At 36.7% G+C, this 18,016-nt stretch overlaps 3 protein-coding genes across 5 annotated transcripts; 2 read left to right on the plus strand and 1 right to left on the minus strand.

Moving 5' to 3' along the window:
• Positions 1-3,311: 3,311 nt before the first annotated feature.
• On the plus strand, positions 3,312-5,387 carry LOC116031488 (HMG1/2-like protein). Of its 2 annotated transcripts, none has more exons than XM_031273710.1 (8): positions 3,312-3,442; positions 4,053-4,107; positions 4,204-4,284; positions 4,395-4,452; positions 4,554-4,598; positions 4,689-4,769; positions 4,879-4,956; positions 5,058-5,387. In XM_031273710.1, the coding sequence occupies exons 1-8, from the start codon at positions 3,409-3,411 to the stop codon at positions 5,076-5,078; spliced, it is 453 nt and encodes a 150-aa protein (XP_031129570.1). In that variant the 5' UTR covers positions 3,312-3,408; the 3' UTR covers positions 5,079-5,387. The 2 variants fall into 2 exon arrangements, with proteins under 2 accessions (XP_031129570.1, XP_031129571.1); XM_031273711.1 differs by lacking the exon at positions 3,312-3,442 and adding an exon at positions 3,770-3,891.
• A 1,702-nt stretch (positions 5,388-7,089) lies between these two features.
• Positions 7,090-11,232, plus strand: LOC116032528 (U-box domain-containing protein 44-like). Of its 2 annotated transcripts, none has more exons than XM_031275129.1 (4): positions 7,090-7,567; positions 8,293-8,862; positions 8,950-9,259; positions 9,377-11,232. In XM_031275129.1, exons 2-4 carry the CDS (start codon positions 8,305-8,307, stop codon positions 10,957-10,959), a joined length of 2,451 nt encoding a protein of 816 aa, XP_031130989.1. In that variant the 5' UTR covers positions 7,090-7,567; positions 8,293-8,304; the 3' UTR covers positions 10,960-11,232. The 2 variants fall into 2 exon arrangements, with proteins under 2 accessions (XP_031130989.1, XP_031130990.1); XM_031275130.1 differs by lacking the exon at positions 7,090-7,567 and adding an exon at positions 7,597-8,094.
• Positions 11,233-11,653: 421 nt separating this feature from the next.
• Positions 11,654-14,610, minus strand: LOC116033495 (F-box/kelch-repeat protein At5g42350-like). Its single transcript, XM_031276240.1, has 2 exons — positions 14,361-14,610; positions 11,654-13,689 (listed from the first exon to the last, which is right to left on the minus strand). Exon 2 carries the CDS (start codon positions 13,636-13,638, stop codon positions 11,917-11,919), a length of 1,722 nt encoding a protein of 573 aa, XP_031132100.1. The 5' UTR covers positions 13,639-13,689; positions 14,361-14,610; the 3' UTR covers positions 11,654-11,916.
• Positions 14,611-18,016: the final 3,406 nt, after the last annotated feature.

Here is an 18,016-nt window from a genome sequence, read left to right on the forward strand (position 1 = left end):
TTGAAGTTAAAGGGTCTAATTGCACAAATCAGTATAGTTTGAGGTTCTATTTGATTTTTATCTTTTTTTTTTTTTAAATGAAAACCAATACAGTTTTATTAGCCCCAGGTGATTTTTGTTGGTCATTTTGGTCCTTGATAATTGTTACTCCATAATTGTTAATTGTAAGCTTAGTCCTCAATTTAGCCAAATACGTGCAAGTTTAGTCCATTTGCTCACTTTTGTTGTCAATTACTCCGGTATTATTATTTTTAGAAAATATAAATATTTATTTATTTATTTATTTATTATTAGAAAGCAGGTAACAATGTAACATGGCACAACATATAGAAGAGATGACTAATGTATACTCCCGAGTAGGGTACTCAATCTGGAGCGTCCCGGTATCAAGAGCCCGCAATTTGACCGCCCTGACCAGTGGATGGGTCGGGTCTAGTATCCCGCTAGTCCGCCTGGTGTAGGCAACTTGGTTGTGGTGCCCGGCCGGATGCGGCACTTAGAGGCGGTGATGCGATATTCACTGAGGATCTTTTCCATATTTGGTGAAATACTTTCCTATTCTAAATTAGGTAGCAGTTATGGCGGTTCTGGCAATTTTCCTAAATTCGAATTTGTTAAGTTTTCTTACTTTCCTTTCAAGGGCTCATTATTCTTGTATAAGTACCTCTGGATCACATTGTAAGGGGTTCTAATTTTAATACAAGGGGCAACTACTCTGTCTCATTACTTTTCAATACTTCATATTATTTTTCCTTATTTTTTACGATTGTGTTGGCCCGCTGTCCGGCCACCTCATGACCGTAAAACCAACAATGACTAATGACAATATAATATAATATGGCATTAGGTACCAAATAAAAATCAAACAGTACGTGACAATAAAATTTACTTTTACTAGATGAAGTAAATTTACAAATATTTGGTTACATGGTGAACTAATTTTTGCAATCGTAACACTAAAGTACAAAAATGACCAAATAAAAATAACTGAGAAACAAAATTTGCAATTTTCCCTTTTTATCAATGCCCATAACCAAATTCCCATATTCAAGAGTGGGTTTTTGTGCATCTTCAGTTATATCACTGCTAAAATTGGAAGAAATTATCAAAATTGTAAAATATGCAAATGTTTGATTTTTGTTCATCAAAACCTATTATGCATGACTGCAAGTTTTTTGAATTATAATATACGGAGTATTCGGCTAATAAGTCTACAAAATCAGTTAATCAACTTACTAAACGGAAAGTAAAGTCCAATTAGAGCATACCATCGAACCAACAAATTGCACTAATTTTTTTCCTCCTTTTGTAATGAGAGAAATTTGTGGGTGGTGAATAAGTTGATACACAAAAGTAATATATATATATATATATATATATATATATATATATATATATATATGAGTTCTCGTGCGGGGTTGATGGTCTTATGTGTGGTTAAATGTGAGCTATTGATCTTGCCTAAATCAACGTTTAGGATTAACAGTGATTAAAAAAATGTGCGGTTGCAATTTGGTCTTTTTGCATTTATGTCAAATTTCAGGTGCATGAATTTCCTTCTCAAGGTGAGTGGTTTTCATTCTTAAGGTGCGTATAATTTTTATGCTTAAGGTGAGTCAATTATTGAAACTTAAGGTGCGTGAATTTCCTTCTTAAGGTGCGTGGTTTTTGTACTTAAGGTGCGTCATTTTAAACATTTACATGCGTGATATGTGTGCTTAAGGTGCGTTGTTTGTGTACTTAAGGTGTGCCATTTAAAAACTTTAGGTGCGTGGTTTGTGTGTTTAAGGTGCATGGTTTGTGTACTTAAGGTGCGTGGTTTGTGTACTTAAGGTGCGTAGTTTGTGTACTTAAGATTTGTGGTTTGTTTATTAATTTTATAAACAATTTAATGAATTTCTTTAGATGGCTGTCATCCCAGGTGCTTAGATGAGAGCATTAATGGAGGTTGTTCATTTTTTTTATATTTTAAATTTTCATTGATTTGAGCCATTGATCTAGATTTGATCAACGACTCATATCAATTAAAATAAATAACATAAGCGTTCAAAGTATTTACAATTTATATATAATCACAAAATACTCACAATGTCTTATTCTGAAGTACCACTCGGGTTCAAGTTCTCAACATGTACAATACATCCTCTTAATTTAGCGACAACTGCCATTATAGTTTGCATATTGGTTTGAAGTGACCTCAATGGTCGAGTGTTTCCAACATGTGTTGGTAGCACTTCATGATAATGACCCTTAGTTTTATCTTGGGAAATATCAGCATACACACGACAAAAAGAGTTGATCTTTTTCAATAAAGTATGAAGCTGTTCGAATGTGCACGTCTTGGACATTTTTTTCAAAGAGAATGGAGATGAATATAGAATATAAAGAGTTATATGAATGGTTAAGAGAGAGAGCAAGAATTCAAAGAGTTGTGGTTTATGATTTAGAGATAGTGTACTATTATATATAGTATAGTGAAGGCAAATACCAGTTAGAGCATCCTTATCTGTTATAGTTTTTTGAGGGTTTATTTCAGTCCACGTGGGAATGAAGTCAGTAGAGGGAAGAAGCAAAACAAAAAAGAAGGAAACAGAAGCATAGAATAGCTGTCAATTTCTGAAAAAGTTTAAAAAAAATTAACAAAAGTGATTTACGCGCCTAGCAGCGCGTGCATTGGCGCACAGCAGGTGCGCGAAACGCGCACCTGCATTCATTTTCCATGTTTAATGCGTCAGTTTGGGCCCCACAATAATCCATTACTTGCAAAAATTAAAAACTCCAATAAAACTCCCTCTCACACTAGTTATGAACTCACTTTTGGTTTATTGGTCTGAAAAAATTTGATATGATCCACACATGTGGATGCTCTTAAGGGCTAAGATGCTTGTGATATAATCCAATGATTGAAAGCCATTGTATTTGGAATTTGGAAAAGATATCATGTCATATATTGGATTGTGTGTTGGAAAGAAAACAAATACCAATTAAGGGCTAAGATGCTTGTGATATAATCTAACGGTTGAAAGCAATTGTTTTTTGGGATTTGGGAAATATATCATATCAGATATTGAATTGTGTGTTGGAAAGATATGCATACCAATTAATGGCTAAGATGCTTGTTATCTAATCCAATGGTTAAAAACAATTGTCATTGGGATTTGGAAAATATATCATATTTGATATATAAGTACATGACATATAAACTTATCTTTCATCTCTTCACCATAGCAATCTTGAGATATGAATCCCCCACACCCCTTTTCTGGCTTTTCATCCTCACCCCAACACCTACCTTCATCCTCATAAGAGGATGGTGATGATCTCATTGCTATAATACAATCACAACAACAAGCACTATTAAGTACATATGCTCGCAACAACGTTGCACTGGCTTACTGTTTGGAGATAATGTCTACTCAAGCCATCAACCCAAGTCATAGAGGTTTGATTCCTGATCATAGAGTGATTCACCATGAGCGTGTATATGAATGCTCTATGATTTATTATTTGTAGAATAAAATAATATTTGCATTATAATTATATTTTATATTAAAATATTTAAAGATAATACAAAGTCTTAATTTATGAGAACCTATATTATTTGAGTGAAGAAATAAAATTCGGTCTAATGGATTAGAGATGGAAAAAAATTGGTGTAAGAATATGTTAATTAATTAGTTTATTTTTTGGTTAATTTGGTGTAGAGGTGAATTTTCATAATTATAGTATAATCAAATAAATGAACGTGAGGACTAAGGATGATCCAGTGATACCTGCCACAGTGTATGATAGGACTTAAGTCCGTATATTCTTCCCAAAATATCTTCACTCGCTCTTTCTCATCTCTCTTTCCTGCCTCTCAACCCTAACCCTAGCTTTCTCTCTGCAACAGTAAGTTTCTTCGATTGAACCTAATTTATGTGCTATTTCATCGTAGCTCGAATCAATTTCCGGTCTTTTCTTCGTTTTGCACCGTTATTTCAGATCCAATTTTCTGATTTTTTTGGGATTTTATTTATTTATTTATTTAATTTTTTGTTGGGGATTCTCAGAATTCATCATGAAAGGAGGGAAATCGAAGGCCGACTCAAGAAAGGCGGACAGCAAGTATGGGTTTCGCTCAAGTATTTGACTTTTTTTTTTCACCCACCGTTTTTGTTGTTGTTTTAATTGAAAAAGTTTTTGTCTTTGGGTTTGAAATAGGCTTGCAGTGAAGAAGAAGGGGAAGAATGTGAAGGATCCCAATAAGCCTAAAAGACCTCCCAGTGCTTTCTTCGTTTTCATGTCTGAGATTTTTTAGATTCTCTTGTGTCTTATGTTGTTGCCGAAATAATGTCTTTTGTATGAAAATTTTAGTATGTTGCCACTTTTTTTTTTTTTTTTTTGGAGTACAGGGAACAGTTCAGGAAAGAGTACAAGGAAAAGCATCCCAAGAACAAATCAGTTGCTACTGTGAGTGATTTCTCTGTTTTGTTTGTTGTGTTTTTTTGTTTGCCATACAAATAATTGTGATGTAAATTTCTAGTGGAGTAGTAATAATGTTTGAAAAATAGGTTGGAAAAGCTGCTGGAGATAAGTGGAAATCCTTGTCTGAAAAGGTAGATTGTTTGCTATTTGGTATATTTGCAGTTGGGTTCATCATTTTAATGTGTTGTGGGGCATTTTTAATGAAAATATTTGGAATTTAGGAGAAAGCTCCCTACATAGCTAAGGCAGAGCAGCGCAAGGAGGACTACAACAGACAGATGGAAGCTTACGACAAGAAAATGGTTAATAAATTTCCATACATTATGCAATTAGTATAGTTATCTTGGTTGTTTTGTTCCTTTAGTATGTTTTAAGCTTGAAGTTTGAGTCTTTTTGGTGATTGATGAATAGGAGGGAGGAGGTGATGAGGAAGAGTCTGACAAGTCCAAGTCTGAAGTGAATGATGATGAGGAAGACGGCAGTGGAGAGGTTTGTCAACGTTTCATTACGAGCTTTTAAGTACACTATACACTGTGTTGAATCAATATTTCGTGATTTTTGATTCGTGATTACTCAATCCTGTACTGCAGGAGGAGGAAGATGACGAGTGAACACTTGTGGTAGGATGATAGTGTGCTTATGGAGCTGTTCTTGATGGTTTTAGCAGTTGACCTGGCTAGTATTATATTTAGGATTGTTGTTTGTTTAAGGATATGTTGCCCCTTTATATTGCCCGTTCGTTTAGTGACTTGTATGTAGCTCCTTATTAGAATCGGATTTAACTTGGTAACAGCTTATAGCTTCTGTAGCGCGCTGTTCATCTTCTACTTGGTACAATGGGTTGGAAGCTTGTTCCTCCCATCGTTGGATTGTTTATATTTGTATTATGAATATTTGCCCGTCTCGTCTTCTTAGCTCTACTTGCTCGTGTTCTTGATCTTCTTGAATATTGTATGCATATTTCGCATGTGCATAAGCAGGAGTGTGTGTGCATACTCTGTGTTCATATTTGGCTGTGCTCATTGAACTGTTTTTACTACCCAAAATTTTCTTTTCAATTGGAAATTGAAACAAATGCTCTTTTTCAATTTAGAAAACATGAAATCATTTTCAAGCCAGATATATGTTTTCTTGGTGTAAAATACCATTGGGAAATGGAGAAATGATATTTAATGAAGGGAAAAGGTTTTTTTTTTTTCTTAATTTTCTCCACTTTTGTTCGCTACTGCTATGTAGCTTTGTTGTGTCAATATAAAATTACGTTAAAAGTTCAATAGATTAATAAGTCAAATTATCAAAATTAGTAATCCTACAATACTTTCCGCGCAGTTTTGAATTGCCCATAATTTTACCCTTTTTTCCCTACTCATTGAATTGTTTTTAGTAGGCCAAGTTTAATGGGATTGGTTCATTGGATCAAGTATAACCGGTCAAGTTATATTTTCGAATTTAATACGCTGGAGATACATATTGCTTCATTGGCTCATCGCTTGAATGGTGCTCATCCAACCCTTTATGGGTTAATGCATATAAATAGATTGAATGTGAGCAAGGGTAGTTGGTGGTTATAGTGGACAGAAGATGTTTGATAACGACCATAGTTAATGATTATAGTATTGAGTGTACGCAAATGATTAGATTATGGTAGAGTGATACTAAACAATATAGATGAGTAATTTTCTTCCCAAAATGTTAATCCCCAGTCCCAATAGCCCACCCCGTTCTGGTCTGGTCCCGACATGACAAAACATATGAGAAGATGTAAATCATGGTAATTTAGCTGAACACAGAAATTAGATATTTGCTTACTAAGTATAAGGAGCTTCCTTAGACCTCACTTTGGGAGGTTGTTCTTACACTGCCACGGGTGAGATTCGACTGCTGATCTTTCTTTTCAAACTTCACCTTTGTGACCAGTTGAGCTGCCCAGCGAACAAAGATAAGTAATTTTGATTCTATGTGGCCTGTGGGAGTTGTTTATTAATTTTTCTTGATTTAGACCTTGTGGTCTAGTGGCACCGAGTGTCCTGGTTTACACTCCCACATGGATAACGGGAGTGAGTTCAAGCCTTAGTGGAAGCAATTGTTGACTCTTTGTATTTCAGTAGGTTGAGAAAGTAGCTATGAACAGATACTACATTGTAACAGAGTCAGTAGTACTCAAAAAAAAAAGAGTATTGGTTAAGTATGAAAAATTTAGGCTATTTTATTTTTATAATTCTTTCTCAATTAGAGCGACGGAATGGGTTTAGTCCAAAGTATATATTCAAGTAATAAATTATGAGTTGAAATGTAAGATTGAAACCTATAGTCGCAACATGATTTATTCCTTCACCATCTTGTCAAGTCGGGGTGTTGAGGCTTCACCTCATTATCTTACCGGGCCGGGTAGGGGCAAAAAAAAGTAGAAATTAATTAATGATTTGTAACGTTTTAAGGTGAAACAAATAGTGGAATGTGATGAAGTGAGTCCTATTCCCGTGAATGCGGTGCCGACCGCTTTACAAAAGCCCCAACCAAACGGAAAATCAGTACACGTACAGACCTTAATCGCCAAGAAAGATCACCCATCGCATTCTTCCTTCATAATTACTGCTAATAATTCAATGGTTGTAATTACTCAACAGTCAAAAAAATGTAAAAGGTGGCTTACGTTAAATGACAGCTTTGATTCGTCGCCGTTTCTCTCCCTCCGCTCTCGCCCGTCAACACAGCTGAGCAACAGCCAGTGGTGTGGGGTTTCAGTCAACGAACAATCCTTTTCACATTAAATTTGGGACTAATTTTAATTTCAGCGTAGTATATATTTGGTAGTAAAATTATACTTAATCAGCTTCATTATGTGTAAGCATAAATAGGATTTTTAAAATTTGTGTGTTTGTTGTTTTTCGCTTGTTTTATTCACTGATCAACAAACTTTGAAACTTCTTCTTCTTCTTCTTCTTCGTTTTCTTTGTTCTTTCTTCCCGTTTTGCCCCCATCTCTAAAGGTGTCATGGACGAATGAAAGCTGCCCAGTTCATAAAAACTGGATCTTGATGCAGGGTTTAAGCTTTCAGCTTCCCAGTTTTAGCCTCTGAGTTTCAAGAATTGCCCATTAGGTAATTTCCAGTTATTTTCTCGCTCTGATTTCTTGGTTTTATGCTGAGGTTGATCAATTATTGGATGAAGAAGATATTCTTAAGTTCAAAATGGAAGTTTTTGGATTTTGTTGAGTCTTTTACATGGGGTGTGTTGTAGTCTTGTAGAGGTCAGTTTAGGTTTGGACAGTAGTTCTTGATATTTGTCACAGCTATTTGCAATCAGTATCAGGTGGTGACAACCCAGAGTTTGGTATCTTCATAGAAGTTAAGCCAGATCATAATCTTACAAGGAAAACTTGAGTCTTTCTTGAGCAATATAGAAATGTTATTTTGTAGCCCGCACGGGCAGCTCAATTGGTTTCTGGAGTAGATTGTGGGCACACAGGATCGAGCCCCGGCAACCGCAATGTAGGGTTACACCCAATGCGGTGTGGTCTGACATGGGTCATTGGGTCATTCCACCTAATAGGCCGCTGAGTCACTGTGATTTTCTCTCCCACTCTTGTCGAGCCGGGATGTAATGTTGTCAGAAGGTTACTGTCATGGTGAGTTTAAAGAGTTAGTTCCTTAATCTGGGCTTTGCCACTAGTAATTTTTGAGCCAAAATTGTTTGGCATTTGGCAATGCTTGTTAGTTGTTACACCATTTACTGTATGCATTCCACTTTAGCATCTCTGCCTGCTAAGAAATTGATTTACTGTGGACAAAAATGGCTGAAAGTAAGGGTTTGCGTGTTTTGACAGGCAGAGGTTTAGATGGCCGAATGCTGGGATGAGAATCATGATGTTGGTGGTAGTACATCAGACGAGAGCTACCATTTCGAGAGACTGCATATAGAACCTATATATGATGCGTTCATATGCCCGCTAACAAAGCAAGTAATGCGTGATCCTGTAAGCCTTGAAAATGGACAGACTTTCGAGAGAGAGGCGATTGAGAAATGGTTCAAGGAATGTAAAGACAATGGAAGAAATCCTGTTTGCCCCTTGACACAAAGAGAGCTAAGAAGCACAGAGCTTAATCCGAGCATGGCTTTGAGGAACACCATTGAGGAGTGGAATGCCCGGAACGAAGCTGCTCAGCTTGATATGGCTCGTAGGTCGCTATCTCCAGGAAACGCCGAGACTGATATTCTACGAGCATTGCATTTTCTCATGCATTACTGCCAGAAAAGCCGGTCAAATAGACATGTGATTCGTAATGCTGAGCTGATACCAATGGTTATTGACATGTTAAGGAGCAGCAGTCGTAGGGTCCGGTGCAAGGCTTTGGAAACTCTTCGGGTTATGGTAGAGGATGATGATGATAATAAGGTCGTCTATGGTTTGCTAATATTTCTGATCGCTGTGGTTTAAGATGCTTATTGTTCGTGCCATTTACATTTGTCTTTTAGTTTTCAGGAAATATTGGCCGAGGGCGATACTGTTCGGACAATAGTAAAATTCTTGTTTCACGAACAATACAAAGAGAGAGAGGAAGCCGTGTCTTTACTCTTTGAGCTATCCAAATCCGAGACATTGTGCGAAAAGATGGGTTCGATTAATGGAGCAATTCTCATCCTCGTTGGATTGGCAAGCAGCAAATCGGAAAATGTTGCAACTATTGAGAATGCTGAGAAAACTCTGGAGAATCTGGAAAAGTGTGAAAGAAACGTAAGGCAAATGGCGGAAATTGGTAGATTACAGCCTCTTTTGACTGTACTACATGAAGGTGCTTCGACTAACCCCTATAGACTATAGTTGTGTGTCAAATACCCTTCAATTCCACAATTTCTTAACCTTCCTGGTTTAACCGTTCATCCGTGCTTATTTCTTTCTTTAATCTCAGGCTCGTCTGAAACCAAACTTTCAATGGCTGCATTTCTCGGTGAGCTGGTCCTTAACAATGACGTGAAAGTCTTAGTAGCTAGGAATGCTGGTTCTTCACTGATTGATATCATAAAGTACAGTAATAGGGAGGGTAGGGAGGCAGGTCTGAAAGCTCTGAACCAAATCTCGTCTTATGAGGTTAGTGCCAAGATCTTGATTGGGGCAGGCATACTTCCCCCGCTTGTCAAGGATCTCTTTAGCGTTGGTGCGAATGCACTGCCCATGCGGTTAAAGGAAGTCGCTGCAACAATTTTGGCAAATATCGTGAACTCAGGTAACGATTTTGATTCTGTGCCTGTTGGTCCCGAGCATCAGACTTTGGTATCGGAAGATGTGATTCATAATTTCCTGCATCTTATTAGCAACACCGGACCTACAATAGCGTGCAAGCTTCTTCAGGTTCTCGTTGGGCTCACGAGTTCCCCAACCACTGTGTTCAATGTCGTTTCTGGGGTTAAAAACTCGGGTGCTACTGTCAGTTTGGTTCAGTTCGTTGAGGCTCCACAGAACGATCTTAGACTCGCTTCCATAAAACTTCTTCGGAATCTTTCTCCATACATTGGTCAGGAACTAGCGAGCTGCTTACGCAATTCATCTGCTCCGCTTAGTAGCCTAATCAAGGTCATATCAGAGAGTATCGGGGGTATATCCGAGGAACAGGCAGCAGCCGTTGGGTTTTTAGCTGATCTCCCCGAGAGAGACATGGCCATAACGAAGCTGATGCTCGATGAAAAGCTCTTCCAATTAGTCACCTTGAGAATAGTTGGCATCCGACAGGGAGATACAAGAGGGAGTCGATTTGTGACCCCATATCTGGAAGGACTAGTGAAGGTTCTTGCAAGGTTCACTTTTGTTTTGTCCAATGAACCCGATGTTCTCGAGCTTTGTCGGGAGTACAACGTTGCTGCACTTTTCATTGATCTTCTACAGACGAACGGGCTTGACAACGTGCAAATGGTATCTGCCACGGCCTTGGAGAACCTATCCCAAGAATCCAAAAAGTTAACGAATCTACCTGACTTGCCAAAGGCGGGTTTTTGTGCATCCATCTTCCCTTGTTTAACCAGGCCACCCGTGGTAACTGGACTCTGCAGGGTCCATCACGGGACATGCTCGCTAAAAGAAAGCTTTTGCCTCGTGGAAGGGCAGGCCGTGGAGAAGTTAGTCTCCCTCCTAGACCATAACAACGAGAAAGTGGTCGAGGCAGCGCTTGCAGCTCTGTCCTCCCTGTTAGACGACGAGGTTGACATTGAAAAGGGGGTCGAGGTATTATGTGAAGCAGAAGGGTTGAATCCAATCCTCGACGTGCTACTCGAGAAGCGTACCGAGAATCTGAAGAGAAGAGCGGTTTGGGTAGTCGAGAGGCTTGTGCGCAACGATGAGCTAGCCTTTCGAATTTCAGGCGACCCTAATGCAACCACAGCGCTGGTGGACGCTTTCCAGCACGGTGATTACAGGACTCGACAGATAGCTGAGCGCGCCCTGAAGCACATCGACAAAATCCCGAACTTCTCGGGTGTTTTTCTAAACATTCCACATTAGATATCAGCAAATGGCTTCCTTGGCATTGAAGACTTTATATTTATATTCACTGCTATGGCTCTTAGATGCATCTAAATTGGTTAACATTCTGTATATAAATTGCTTCCCATTTTATTCTATATAGATTAGTGGCAGTTTCTCTGCAATGTCTTATTCATTTGGTAGCATTTTTACTCAGCAGGATTATTAAACTAGCTAGCTATAGAAATTGGAATGTACTGTAATAATTTTTTTGTTTGAAAAAATAAAAAAAAGTTGATTAATTACTGCTGATTTCTTAGAGTATTTTGATTGTAGCATCCCCAGAACATGGATTCTTGTTTGTAGTAAAGTTCTTATTTGATCATTGAAGACAGCAAGATTCTTTTTAGAGATGTTTATTAGACAAAAGAATTAGCAAAATCTATAATGAAATATAGAAAATTGTTGCAAGTTCAATAGAAATAGCTATGCGGTGAACAGATTGTGGACAAGGACGTGGGATCGAGTATTCGAGTCTTGGTAGCTGCAGTGTGGGAGTCGGATCCAATGTGGTGGGCCTATTGTGGGCACCGAGCATTGGTCCTCCCACTTAATGGGCCTCTTAGTCACCGTGATTTACCACCACTGAAATCCTGTCGGATCAATGTGTAAGGGCCTCGGGGCGAGAGATTTTGCCTATAGTTCAATACAAATAGGTATATAGAAGAGGATGTGAAACCAAAAACTGTGTAAATTATTCCTTCCATGGCGACAAACAAATTCAGGAGGATCATACATCATCATCATCAAAGAATGTAAATGCAAATAAGTTAACACAAACATGGCTGGGTACAAACTAAGACGAGAAGAAGAATTAAATCAGGAGAGGATCTTACAGAAGCCACGGCGGGTTCTTGGTTCGAGATTTCTGAAGAGAAAAGCATATATATGTGTGTGTGTGTGTGTGTTTGTTGGTGAAATGATGTAGCGGCTTCATCACAAATGCAGAACCGCCATGGATTTTGTTGCGCACGAACTTGGATCGAGCTCGTGAGCCACCTGATTCCTCGAGACGTGTTTCCAGTTTGTGTCTGTGTCAGAAACGCGGCATACAGTGGAGAAGTCGAGGACCTGCCCGAATATTTTGAACATCTCAACACCAAAGATGAGATTTTTATCAGAGGCAAATGTGGCATTCCAATCCATGGGGGCGTCGGGATGAATGCAGACTTCTGTCCAGGTAAGATACATGAGATCGAGCTCCCATAGCTTCCTAACGGCTTTGTTTCTCCTGCCTATTTGGCCATCTCCCTCGCACCAGGAGACCGAGAGCATGAAAAGCCGACCATTGCAGGAAATGAGTTTTGGATGGTACTCGTGAACTCGGGGAGGGGATGGACTCGTCCTGATTCCAATCCAGTAGCCTCTTTCTATGTCGAATGCTGCAAGCTTATCTGTTTCAGAGTAAACGTAAAACAAACCTTTACAGACAACACCGGAACAGGCAACCCCAAACTCAACAGGCAGCCTCGGGATTTCTGTCCATTTATTTGACACAGAATCATAAATTTCCCCCGAATCTAAAGGCTCATCCCAGCATCCGAGACCACCTACAGCAATCAGTATGAACCGTCTATGATCTTTATTAAATCGTTCACTTTTTTGTCTGATAAACTTGTATGGCTTCACCAAGGGGTTCTCATCAAGAGAGTGTCCAAATTGTCGTCTGACTGAAAGCCTGTGAGGATCTTCATAGACATCGGATGTACCACCGACCCTTGACCTGTAGAACCGTTTTTCTGATCTATGCTGTTGGTTTTTAATAATTAGGCAATCAGAAGTGACCTCAAAGATCCCAAGCACAGGTGAGGATCTTGCATGTTTCAAGGAGGCTGCTTTACGCCACGATCGAGTTAAAGGGCTAAACACCAGCACGCTTTTGTGCATCTTGTAAGAGCTCTTATCAACCTTGCCAAAGTTGGTCAAGCTTGAACAACCTCCTGCGATGTATACATCATCTCGAACACTGGCAACCGAGAATAGAAATCTTCCTCTGAGTATTTCCGCGTCTATTTTGTGCCATTTGTTGAACGAGACATCGAGTGCGTGTATTTCAGCAGAGCAATAGCCATTTTTGACGACACCAAACAGAAACAACCACGGGCTCTGAAACATACCTTCTTGTCTCATCTTCCAGAACCTGGGCGTCGCACTCAAGTTTTTCCATTTTTTGCACACGAGCCGAGCGTTCATCAGGCTGACAAGCGGAAGCCTCACCAAGCACATTTCCAGAATGTCATCAGGTAGAAACACATTCACACTCCTATTTTGTACGGATTCTTCGACCTGTAAAGCCTTTCGGTTACTCCTCCTCCAGAGCTTCTCCCTCATTCCATAAGAGAAACAATCCACCGAGGCTTCCTCGTTTCCACATACCGGCACATACCCTTTCCCTTCATCGCTTGAACTTGAATGCCTTCTTCCTTGCTGACTCCCGAGATCATCACCAGTGTCAGCACCCACTTTACAACCCCCACCTCTTCCATAAAGACTTATAAGGCAACTTAGGGAAACACCCCTAGCACTGTCCTCCTCTCCTTCAACTCTATGGTTCTTCTTTTTCAACTTCTGGCTAACACTTCTGACCAGACGTTTCGACACACTCAATGATTCAAAATCCCGTCCAAGAGATTCTTCTCCAGTTAGTCTTTCAGACATCACGTTGAAGTCATCAAATGATCAAAGAAAGCAAACAAAACATTAAATTTCCTGCATTGAACAACAACCATTATTAGCAATCCTGTTTATGATAAAGAAACACATTGTCACATATCAAGGAGATTTAAGCACAGATAATCCCAAAACTGGTAGACCCTTAATCTCTACTCCAACATCATCACCACTCACTAGAACAGTGTCCATAACTTATTTACATGGATACAACACATTATATACTAACTCCAGACAATTATATGAATCTGGGGCATTTGATTTTGTCTTCTCTATGTGTTGCATCATTGCCAAATCAAATTAGACTACCAAAACTCATCCTCTTGCTGGAAACCATCAAATATGAAAAGGCTTAAACAAAGAACAGATTTTTAGGAAAAGATTAAGCACAAATTACAAATTCACAAACTGATCATTACAAAAAAAAAATAAAAAATTATGCATATTCTTGACATTTTATTTCTCTCCTTTTACAATCAACAGACTGACCAAAACCTCACATACCCAAAGCTTCAAATATCTGTTGATTTCTAACTTTACATAACCTGACCCCCCAATAAAACTGCCAGCGTTAGCTAATGAAAAAAAAAAAAAAAAAAAAAAAGAGGAGCAAGAAAGATAGTTCACAGGCAAAAGACAAGAAATATCACATACCCAGATTGAAAAATTCCAAAAATGTGTTAGAGAAAGAGGAGGAAGGGGGACAAAACCTGTGAAAGCAAGCACCCACTGCTCCAGCAAGAAAAACTTGATCCCAAATCAAGATTCAGTGCTAAGTAGAGAAGAATAACCTTCAAGATCTCATTTCCATATACATATCTGCAGAAAAATTCAGCTGCTTTAAGCTCTGGACTATGAAACAATGAAGAGAGTAACCATCTGAGAGGCAACCCAGAGATCCAAATGTGAAGCAGAAAATTATGAGACACCACTCACGCATCACTATCGGCATATAGGTAAAAAAGAATTTGTTTTCTTCTCTATTGATTTATGTTGGTTGGAAATTGGAAATGAATGATTGAATTTAGTAAAGCAACAAGTAGACCACCTCATTTATTGGATAAACTTTATTTAACAACATTAATAAAATATTCTAAAATTAAAAATAATGCAATAAATTTTTATTTAAGATAAAAAAAAATATTGCATTTTTGTGGATTAAATAAATTTCTAATTTTTATTTTTCAGTTTTGAGGCAATGCAAAGTTTCTCATTTGGCATTATAATTCCATTTGATGCAAAAAGAAAAAGAAAATCCTTTTTGATTCAATATTGAAATTTAAAATATCTATAATTGCATAGAATTTTTATTGTACCAATTGTATCGGGTATAATTATATATGCTAATTTTTTTCGTCTTATCACGATCGTTACCTAACCGTCGTATTGGCTAATTGTCGACAATTGCCATGTGCTTATTTTAAAATTAAAAAATACAAATTGCATTATTCTTCCCTCTTTCTTTGTCTTGTTTCTAAATTTGGAGACTAAATATTATTTTTAAAAAATGAGAAAGGCAACCATGGATGTCTTCCTCATCTCCAAAACTGGAGGAGACAATTTAATTTTTTTTAAAAAAGAAAAAGGTTGAAGATAGCCATGGCTGTCTCACCTCTTTGTTCTAGTATCCATGTTTAGAGATGAAGGAGATTATTCCTTGTTGATTTGCTTGGTCTGCTACGGAAATCACTTCCTCTAAATATTTGATTCCTGTGTCTCTACTGATTTTAGTGCTCTGCCAAAGGTTTGATCCAAAGTCGGCATTAAATCGAAGGCAATTCATTCGACTCTAGACATGTACTAGATTGGATTGGCCCTTCATCTCTATTTTTGTCTTCGATATCTCTATTAACATATTGGTGACACCAATATAGAAATTAGAGTTTTTTTTTTACTACACATTACATTATTCTTTTAAAGAGATGTATACATCATGCTTATTAAGACTTTACATCATATTTGACCGATTTATATCAATAAATTATTGATTGATGAATCAAATTGTATTAATTTAAGAAGTTAAAATACGTAATTACAATTTTTACTAGTTCGAAAACTTAATTATTATATCACATAATAGTTTAGCATACCATATTCTCTAAAATAAATAATTAATTAAAGCTTGCACACACCCACACATTGTCTCTCTATGCATGTCGTTTGTTGTTGTAGTTATTGGAGTGTGTGTGTGTTTTTTCTTGGAAAAAGTGTCAAATAGACCACTGAACTTGTTGCTTTTGTGCAATTGGGTCATTGAACTTAAAAAGTGTGCAATTCAACCATCAAACAAGCAAAATTTGTGCAATTTGACCATTTTTACAAAAAAATTTAGTTCAATTTGAGTTAAAAACATTTCAATATTGACTCCCACCTAGTATGGTAGAAGAAAATGTCACTCTTAATACATATATGTTAGTAATATAATTGGATTTTACCAGAAAATTTTTGTAAAAATGGTCCAATTGCACAAATTTTGCTTGTTTGATGGTTGAATTGCACACTTTTTAAGTTCAATGGCCCAATTGCACAAAAGCGATAAGTTCAATGGCCTATTTGACACTTTTTCCTTTTTTCTTTTACTTTTTTGGACTTTTTTTCTGTTTTCTTGATAATGGGAAATCATCATTATAGGGAGCCTTTGTAGGGTTCCCTTTTTCATCTTTTATTCATCTCACACTATACTCCTCACCGGAGAAAAAAAAAAGTTCCTTTTATGTAGAAAAGTTTTGTTGTAATCTTTAAGTTACTCAAATAAAAAAAACGTCTAAATGTTGACCAATACTAAATTAATTCATCGAATTGAAAAGTTTAATTATTATTTTTGAAATAAAACCTAAATTGTGATTTAAGTAAAAGACAATAAATGTTGAATACAAAAAGGAATATTAGTGTTCCAAACTGATATAATGGACCAGAATTAGAATATGTTACACCGATTAGAATGTTAGCAAGCACATTCACTGATCTTCGAATAAATCTGGATGCCACTAATCAATTTATATTTTTTATTGGAAGATTTGTCATAATTTAAATCCTAATAATATTCTTATGATACAAATAGGGATATAATATACAGAGAGTATTGTAATTTGTAAAACATTTTTTTTTTTTGGAACTCGAAGCTTTATAAGCAAAATTTATTTTTGTCGACTCAATACACAATTTGGTCAATGGTTAAAGTTTCAAGATTGAGAATAGCCTAATATAGTACAATTTTATGAATTTCGTGTACCAAAACTTTTCCTTTAAAGCATACAAATGAGAGTTTCGAAACATTTTTAGAAACCAAATCTGATTTGCATGCAAGTGTTAGATTTGGTGCATGCTTATGTTGGTGTACTTCAATTGACTTCTTGGAATGATATTTAAATAGCTAGGGTTGTAATTTTATATTATTTTCAAGAGTATATTCGTATTTCACGCGAATTATTATGTACATTGTGATAATATGACTTATAATTAATTAAAATAATGCTCAAAATATAAGACGAGAGTGTAGCATCATTACACACGTATATATATAGAGAGAAAGATAATAGTTTTTTTTTTCAATTTTACTACCTTTGGTACCTACTACAAAAAATGAAAACTAAAAGTTCGTATGAGTACCTTAGTTTTATCAAGTGGCGAATTGAAAAGAGCATAGGAATTTTTTGATAAATATTCAAAATGAAAAATTTCAAAATCGATTACGATACACACATTCTACATGCTCTGAGTGCAACCTAATTTTTGTATTTTGATTTACACTTTCTTTTCTTGTGCGTGAGAGAAAGTCTTTATGATACACAATTCAAAATTTTTAAAAAGTTGAATTATATTCATGCAAACCGACACATTTTTCAAATGTGGGACAAATGATACTTAAGCTTTTTAAATTCTCATTCTATCATTATCTATTTTGAATGTATAATATATCAAAATTAAATCTCTCACTATGAGAACACAACTCCACTTTGACTTAACTCAAATTGAAAGTGCACACCCGTCAAAACATTGTCTCAAAATGATTACTTAACATGTCATTTTTAGTTAATTTTCTAACGAGAACAAAAACAACAGGTAAATTGATTTATTTTTAAATTGTCCCAAAATTAGACTCAAAATTTAAAAGAAGCATACTTTAAAATTAGAAAAATCTTGCAACATGCTATGACATTATACCACGCTTGTACTATATACTGTAAAGATGAGTAAGTTGTGTAAATCAAATTTATTTATAAAAATATAAATAAAACGGGATTTAAACGAAGAAACAAAAAGATAGAAAAATCCAAGTCGTGTATAAGACACACTCTCCTTGAAACCAATTCACTATATCTTGAGGGTACTAGGAGCGCTGTAGTGTCACTTAAACTTATTACTC

The sequence above is a fragment of the Ipomoea triloba genome, chromosome 10, assembly GCF_003576645.1.
Source record: "Ipomoea triloba cultivar NCNSP0323 chromosome 10, ASM357664v1".
NCBI classification, from domain to species: Eukaryota; Viridiplantae; Streptophyta; class Magnoliopsida; order Solanales; family Convolvulaceae; genus Ipomoea; species Ipomoea triloba.